The 8,802-nt window shown below is 34.9% G+C and overlaps 2 protein-coding genes across 3 annotated transcripts; one reads left to right on the top strand and one right to left on the bottom strand.

Annotated features, from left to right (window-relative positions):
* Positions 1-666: 666 nt before the first annotated feature.
* On the bottom strand, positions 667-2,100 carry LOC111381068 (expansin-A11-like). 2 transcript variants are annotated; one of them, XM_023004779.1, is made up of 3 exons: positions 1,892-2,100; positions 1,204-1,495; positions 667-1,131 (listed from the first exon to the last, which is right to left on the bottom strand). In XM_023004779.1, exons 1-3 carry the CDS (start codon positions 2,076-2,078, stop codon positions 816-818), a joined length of 795 nt encoding a protein of 264 aa, XP_022860547.1. In that variant the 5' UTR covers positions 2,079-2,100; the 3' UTR covers positions 667-815. The 2 variants fall into 2 exon arrangements, with proteins under 2 accessions (XP_022860547.1, XP_022860549.1); XM_023004781.1 differs by having other exon boundaries at positions 1,248-1,495; positions 1,892-2,092.
* Positions 2,101-5,661: 3,561 nt separating this feature from the next.
* Positions 5,662-7,795, top strand: LOC111381063 (UDP-glycosyltransferase 73C5-like). Its single transcript, XM_023004772.1, has one exon. It carries the CDS (start codon positions 6,008-6,010, stop codon positions 7,475-7,477), a length of 1,470 nt encoding a protein of 489 aa, XP_022860540.1. The 5' UTR covers positions 5,662-6,007; the 3' UTR covers positions 7,478-7,795.
* Positions 7,796-8,802: the final 1,007 nt, after the last annotated feature.

Raw genomic sequence — 8,802 nt, 5'->3', positions numbered from 1 at the left:
AATGTTACCCTTGCCTTCTAAAAAGAAAAATTCCATTTTAATTGATTTAATGGTGAGTGAATGGAAGGACGTTTTTCACAATAAAAGATAAAGGTGACGATGGAATTTGTCAAAAAACGAAAGGTAAGGACGTTTTCCACAAAAACTATGAAAGATAAGGATGTTTTGTACTAATTACCCTGCATTTTATATGCAAGATGGGCATTTCGATATTTCATTTTTAACAACATCAAATTTTGCTGTCAAACTGGGACCCATTCTACAGTAACAATCAATTAATTGCTCAAATTGGGAGAAAAGCTCTCCCAAACATGCTCTTACTAATCAACAAATTGGAAATCTTCTTGCTTCGCTCAATCGCAAGCCCAATTTGCACAAAAATTAAAGGAATTTTGCTGATTGTACAAGCCATGTTTCATAGCGCTTGTACAAACCACTCACATGCCAAGGTGGGTGGATGATGATGATGATGATGATAATAATAATAATAATATCACCCACCCCTAACATTGTGAGTGGCCTGTACAGCAAGCAGATCTCAAATTAAAGTTGGTCAGTAAATCCCCTCCCACACCCACCCATTTAGTCACTAAAATTTATAATAATTTCTCACAATTGGTAACTCGGATAGGAAAAACAACGATATGATGCTACCGTATGGTCTAGTTTGTAAAATTCAATGCAGAAAGTCATTAATATTGCAAAATGACTCGTTACATTTTCATCACTTCACAGAAAACACGAGATAATGTATTTTATTAAAATAATACGTATACCCTAAAGGATATAATGCTGTAAAATGAAAGAAACTGAAGCTATAGGTTGAAATTTTTGCCTTCGAAGGTCTGACCAAATTGCCAATCACTAGGGGCAACGTTGTGTGAAACTATGGTTCTGCCGTCGCCAGTGGTTATACGGAAACTTAGTTTCTCGCCAACAAGTGTTGCACTGGTATCCCACTTGGTACCCCAATTATGATTCAATTCTGTCCAATGATTCAATTTCTTGTGACCTTTGACTTCCACCTTTTTTACATTTCCTGCCCCTCCAACGTTCGATATCGACACCATGTTGAAATAAGGACTCCCTGTTACGGTAAATTTAATGCCTCCTTGTTTCTTGCAATGAACCCTGCAACAAAATTCAAAATTTGATATTATAGCTCACAAAATACGTTTATTCGATTTTTTTATTATTTGATACCTTCGAAATAGAATAGGAACGACTCCAGCAGATTGTTCAGCAACCTTAGTAAATGCGGGCTCGGACAAGTCGAAATGGTGGGCGGGCGGACTGCACCAGCCGCCGGGAGGGCAATAATTGGTGGCGGTAACATAAATGGATGATGCTCCGGGTTTGCACATTTTGTTTTTCTTGTCACATTTGATTTCATAGCAAGCTCCACAATTTGACCCGTTTTTGTACAATACAGTGCTCAATGCCACTGTATGCAACCCATATTCTTTTATCGGGTCTTCGAAACCGCAGGCACCTCCTGCAAAAAGAGTAGGATGACAAAGTTTTCTTCATGCCTCTCACACACTAAAACAGACATCGAGAACTCATTCGACAAAACTTTTGAAACGTCAAAATCTATTTATGAGATTAAGAAGTTGATTTTGAACAAAAGAGATTTTAAAGTAAATTGACTTAAATTAGGTGAGGAATCTCTTCTATGTGAAGCAGAAAATTGTCAAGCGGGGCTCTCAAATCCTGATGACCTTTTCATTATATATTATGATTCGTAGGTAAAGCAAATACAAGAAATAAATTCTAGAGAATTTGTTTCGAATAATGAAGTTTGGACTTCAACGTTTTTTAGTTTTACACATGGTTATATATTTTCAAAAAAATAAATAAATAAATAAATAAAGGCAAAAAGTGGATATACCCACGGTTCCCGAGGCATCGGCTCCACCGTAGAAGGTTGCACGACCCTTCTTCCACGGACGTAATATAGATTGATGCAGCGACCTTGGTTTTGGAGCTTTACCTATGGGGAAGGCATTTGTGATAGGCAATGCAAGCACAAGAATCAGCAAAGAAGATAACACAAGTGCTTGCAAAATACCTGCCATGTTTTTTTGTTCAGTTTCTTGAATTTTTCTATGTCGCTCATTGGTTTTATAGCTGTTTTAAGAATTGATGGATACCATGCATTAATTTAAGCTCCGAATATTCGCAATTGCCGATGGTTACTTGCTAATTTTAGCCTCTGTTGAGTAAAAACCTTTTGCACCACAAATCTGGAGAAATAGATTCAACGGTACTTGTATATGCATGGCAAATTTTGCACGGATTTGTGTACGTCAAACAAAATTATTCTTTATATAATATGGGTTTATATTTTTAAGAGAAAACTACGATTAATATTTATTCTTATTGAATTAATTGGTATACATCCATTTAATGTAGAGAATTTACAAAAATGCACCCTCTTTGTGGGATGTACTTAAAGTTTACATAGCGTGTTTTGTGAATTTACGTATACATAAAATATGTTATACTAGCGTGGTAATAAAAGCTAAAAAAAATTGATAGACGTGTCATTAAAATAGTTAAATACTGATAGAAACTTGGAGTCCAGTCATAAAAGGGCATCAGCATACTTGTAGAAGATTCATTTCTCATCGCAATAAAAACTCTTTTTGCTCCGCTTAACTTTATGCCCCTAGAGCATTGACGTACGCAAACATTTAAAGTCGGTGGAGCACAATAAAATTTATTAAGAAGTTACTAAAAATTATATATTCTATAAAAACACATACGGGTGATCACTATCACAGATTCACAAATATCATATATATGATAAATAATAATTCTCGAAGAATTCCAAATAATCTCAAATATATGATGAATAACAATTTTCAAAGAATTCTCAAGTTAAATATCACAAACGACAAAATAATCTCAACTTTCACTCTCAATTTTCAGTCATCGTTGTAACTCTATTATAATAAAAACGCCCAACTACTATTACTGCCCAATTATGATATTTGGCTCTAAAATCTCCCTCCCAAAAAAAAATAAAAAAAAAAAGAATTTGAAGAAAGAAGAAGAAAAGAAATTCATGAAGTTGGTGGATCACTTGACCCATCAGACCTTGAGTAGGTCCGCCAATGCTAGAGGGGGATCTGAACTTGGTGGGTGGGAAATTCTGATGATCAAAAGAATAGTGACCCACCGGACCTTGAGTAGGTCCGCCAATGCTAGAGGGGGATCTGAACTTGGTGGGTGGGAAATTCTGATGATCAAAAGAATAGTGACCCACCGGACCTTGAGTAGGTCCGCCAATGCTAGAGGGGGATCTGAACTTGGTGGGTGGGAAATTATGATGATCAAAAGATCTCACGCACATTCTATTAAGTCTTTCTTTACACTTCAAGCATCTAAATGAAAGTCCAATTCATGAATATGCAAATTTTTTTGTTTGTTGTAGTAGGAAATTCGTCGTCAACCTTATCTTATGTTGTGCAGAAGGGCGAGTGATGAAGAAAGAAGTGATATAAGCAAGACAAAATTCTAAGTAAAATTTTTAGTTTGTTTAGGGGTTCCGAAATTTAGCCAATTTTTTAGTATTTTGAAAATAATCTATTCGTAACAGTAACTTTAAGAAATTCTTCTTTTTTGAAATTCACGTGAAAATTTGACATTAGAAGACTTGAATCAAGTGGCCCGAGACCAATGTTTCTACAATTAATCTATTTGTACAAAGTATGTAGATAAAGTTTGTTGACAAAATAGGTGTGGGCAAATTCTAGGTCGTTGATTTGTTTTGATTTCAAAATCTAGTTTTGAAATAAGTAATATAAATCTTGCAAACTTAACTTTTGTCAACCTCTTTTGTACGCAGAGCGTCACTCAAAATATAATATTATCAAAAATAAAGGTTAAAAAAAAAAAAAAACTTCTAAAAAATATTCTCTCAAATTTTAGTAGGGCCAGGACCGACCTCCGCCATTAATAATATTTGTTTGGATGTAAGAAATATGTTTGTCACGAGCATATTCGAGTTATAGGGAAAATTGATTGTTGTGGCTCACTTCTAATTTTTTGTAACTCTTCAACATGGAGGACTAATTTCTGTGGTATCACTTGAATCCTTACTTCCTCACCAACTTATTTAGGATCACGAGTTCACAAAGATTTTTCTTAGTCAATATTGATTCTCATTTGTTCGGCTTATTTGTAATAATTGTTACTTTTAAGAATTATCAAGTGTCCCACAGCCGTTTCGTCTTATTGAACGACCGAATTGAATGGCCTAAAATCCTTAACAGGCTTACCGACCTTGTTGTTCAATGGAACAGTTCATGATCGTGTTTATGCACAAGATCATATCAATGTATTTTTATAATTTTTTGTTTTCAATCAAAAATACTTATAATTCACACATTCGTAAAATTCACGATAAGCTGCTTATTAATGAGTATTGCTTTTCTACGGACCCACAACTTATAAGCATTGAAAAGTCATACCAAACATAATGAAAAATGTAAATTCAAAGAATTTTTTGGAAAATCTTGTTGATCGAACTACCTACTTAACTTTTGATTCTAGAATAATCTCGATTGAGATATCTAACGTGGAGATTTAGTCCCTGTTTGTATCCAATTTTTTTTTTCCCAACCATAATTCATTTTTGGAACATTCAGCCGCAATTTTTGAATTCCTCTCTCACAATGAGTCTCAGCTGCCGGCAAAAAAATGTCAAAAATGAATTATTTTGAACAAATAATTGAAAACAAACGGAAACTTAGTACTACTACCAATACCTATCAACTTGACAAAAGAAGTCATTTGGTACACGATTTCTGATATGACTTGTTGCCTTCATTTCTAGAAGAAGTTAAAAATAAGAAATTGAAAATTATATCAAAGGAAGTGATTGACCTCGATGACATCACAAACTTTCTAGAAGGATAACACACGTGGTTTTACTAATTTTTGAGATATTATTGACGTCCATTCACGTGGAACTAAACGAAATAGAACAAATATACCTCCAAATTTCAATAATGTCATTTAATACTATTAATATTAAAATATCAGTATAGGTGATATTAATGTAACATTAAATGAAATATACAATTAAATAAATTATTTAATTTTACCATTCATTTTGCAATATCAGTGACGTTGAATAGCATAATTGCTAAATTTTGGCATAGTTTGGACATCACTGTGTAAGAACTATATCCACAGTTCATGAATAACAAGACAAATAACAATTCTCGCGAGGAAAAAAATATACGATCTTATGGTTGCCTGAAGTCCATAGTGTTGAGAATTGAAAATCTAATTCTACTACCAAGAGCAGTAAAATCGTAGAAAGAAAATAGATACAAGAACATTCAAGATTAATGAAGGTTCATATCAATGTGAGACTATGCTCATTTCCGTCGCTTCAGTAATTCAAGATGATAAAAAAAATTTACAAGAAAAAATTGCACACCCTATCGTTCAATGTTAATAATTAAACTGCACAACTTAACACCTAGCATCTTTTGATATTTTTAATTATTAAAAAAAAAAAAAAAAGGGAGCAATCTTTGATATCCTTGGCCACTCTATTTTTAAGATTGCGACTGTGGAAGGAACTCCTTGGCGTAATGGCTATATAACAAGAAGGGAAGTGCGCTAAGTAAGTCATGGGGAATTCTTCGAGTTCTTTCCAGTCATCAACCCTCGGACAAATTATGACAAGACTTGGATTTTCCCCCAAAAAATTAACGTGTGCGGTCTAAAACTATTTCTATTTTTGGATATGTGCAAATAGACAATAAGGTTTTGTACTGGTTCATCTTTTCCTTCTTGATCGGGCACTAAATTTCGGACTGTTTCGGACTGGTCTTTTCATCTTTGGCGATAACCCTGAGAAAATACAATATTTTCCTAGTGTCCTAATCAATGCTCGATTATTTCAAGAACCAGGTCCAACGTATTTCGCATTCTGATTCCGCTCCTTTAGCTTATCATTAGAAGTTCATCTCCAGTCAATCCATTAATGGATTTCGAAATCCATCAGCTTCACTTTCTTCTTGTGCCATTAATGTCTCAAAGCCATATTATTCCTTTGACAGATTTCGCTAAACTACTCGTGCGTCGTGGCCTGATTGTTTCTATAGTCACGACGCCCCGCAATGCGATCAGGCATAAGGCGGCTATTGGTCATTTGGTCGAGGCCGGCCTAAAAATACAAATGATTCCATTGGAATTTCCATCTCAAGAAGTTGGATTGCCTCATGGATGTGAAAACATGGATGCACTCACTTCTATGGAATTGGCAATGGACTTTTTTGAAGCATCTGAGATGCTAGAAGTTCCATTGGAAAAACTTATTGGAGAATTGGAACCAAAGCCCAGTTGTATCATTTCCACTAATGCTCTACCTTGGACACAAAGAGTTGCCGAAAAATTCAACATTCCTAGGTATATTTTCGAAACAATTTCATGCTTCACTCTCTTGTGTTCTAAGATCATGTCTCGTGCCAATGTCCTAGATGACATGATTTCAGAATCGGATCCAATTTTGGTGCCGGATATACCACACAAAATCGAATTTATCAAGTCCCAGTTGCCTGAAGCGACGAAAAAAGCTTCACCAGATGATGTTAAAGGGATTATAGATCAAATAAAACAAGCTCAGAATTCGGCTCGTGGGACTCTGGTGAATACTTTCGAGGCATTGGAGCCATTTTACGTGGAAGGATTGAGAAAGGAAAGGAAAAATGTTTTGTGCATCGGTCCAGTTTCTTTATGTAACAAGGAACTTCTCGAAAAATCTAATAGAGGAAGTAAAGCCTCCATCGATGAGCACTTTTGCATGAAATGGCTTGATTCAATGAAGCCAAACTCGGTTGTCTACGCCTGCTTTGGCAGCCTTTGTCATATATCTTTTCCACAGCTAAAAGAAATTGGATTAGGATTGGAAGAATCCAATTTTCCTTTTATTTGGATCATCAGAGGACAGAATTATTCAGCAGAAGTAGAAAAATGGTTATCAGAAGAGGGATTTCAAGAAAGGGTCCAAGGCAGAGGCCTAATAATCCGCGGATGGGCGCCTCAAGTGTTAATATTATCCCATCCCTCCGTGGGAGGATTTTTAACACATTGTGGTTGGAATTCGACCCTGGAAGGAGTATCAGCTGGGGTGCCTATGATCACATGGCCTATGTTTGCAGAACAATTCTATAACGAAAACTTTATCGTAAATGTACTAGAAATTGGTGTAAGAATTGGGGTTAAGGTTGGAATGAAATCTGGAGAGGAAGAAGCAATGGTGAAGAGGGACAGTGTAAAGAAAGCCATAGAAAAGGTGATAGGTGAAGAAGAGGAGATGAAACTAAGAAGGGAAAGAGCTCGAAAACTTGGAAAAATGGCAATGGAAGCAATGCTAGATGGGGGTTCTTCTTACAAGAATATCACATTGTTGATTCAAGATGTCATGCAGAAAGACATTCTGGTACAGAATTGATTAGATCTTTAAACCTGAATATATAAGAATGCACATGATAAGGTTGAATAAATTGCGCTCAAATTCATGACTGAACTCTATGGGCATGTTTTCTAAGGTGGTATAGATGTTATTACTAGTATCATTTATTGTAATGTCCAGTCTCGCTCTGAGTCGAAAGCAATTTCACATTGTTGAATGTTGATTCAGGATGTAATGCAGCAAAATGAAGTGACAAAAAGAGAGATTCTAGGTCGAGATTTAAGAGTTCTTGTAACCTTAATGTATACACGTATGAGTTAAAGTATAATACATTGCATTCACTTCATTACTAAACTATACGAGAACATGTTGTAAAGGATGTTGACTGCTATTGAAAAAAAAAAAAGCCCGAACCTCGTCCAATCTAGTTTTCATTTATGTTTGGTATCGTTGCTAAGTATTGGATTCAAATGCAAAATTATTTTATTAGGAGAATGTGTTGCTGAAATTGAATTTTGAGAAAAATGAATTTTAAAAAATGGAGGGCCAAACATGGGCTAAAGAAGTTTTATACATTATTGCTTCCCATTATATTTTCTAAAAATAAAAGTACTTGTACAATAAATACTATGGCGTTTACAAATTTAACTTTCTTTATTTTCCATTCTCTAGAATTAATTTAACTTTTAATTAATCTGAAATTCTTTTTATTATTATAATCAGCTATATTTACTAAAAAAAATTTACAAATAGAGAGTGCTTATTACTTAATCAGGGGCGGACCATAGTACTTAACAACTGGGTTAAAGCCCATTTTGAAGTATGGCCCCCTTTTATTATTATTTTTGTGTGGGGTGCAAGGGGGCGGGGGGATTACTTAACTACAAGATTATAAAAATCAAATTTCATAACTAGCAATATTATAAAATAGTTTCAAAAATTAAGTGATAGATAAAATTTAACAATATAGAATAATATATTTAATATATAATATACATCTATTTCTCTCTGCCACAAAACACACACACTTTGTCTCTCTATGAATAAAAATCAGAAAATCAATTGCTGTTAACCGTCGTCCTCGGCCAAGACCACCACACCGGTGACCACCACCAGGGCCGGTCCTAGGCTGAGGCATTTGAGGCCTCAGCCTCAGGCCCAAAACCCTTAGGGGGCCCAATTTTGCTTCAAATATTTTTTTTTTTTTTTTTTGGGATAGTTTTGGATTTTGGATGTTATTTTAATTTTGTATTGTTTTCGTAAACTTGTAATGCTCAAATTTTTGCGTACATAATTGAAAATGTTATTAGATTTTTACGTTGATTTCGTCGGGGGCCCAATTTACGGACCTCGCCTCGGGCCTC

This window comes from Olea europaea, unplaced genomic scaffold, assembly GCF_002742605.1.
Source record: "Olea europaea var. sylvestris unplaced genomic scaffold, O_europaea_v1 scaffold2248, whole genome shotgun sequence".
Lineage (NCBI taxonomy): Eukaryota > Viridiplantae > Streptophyta > Magnoliopsida > Lamiales > Oleaceae > Olea > Olea europaea.
This window is presented reverse-complemented; position numbering and strand designations above follow the sequence as displayed.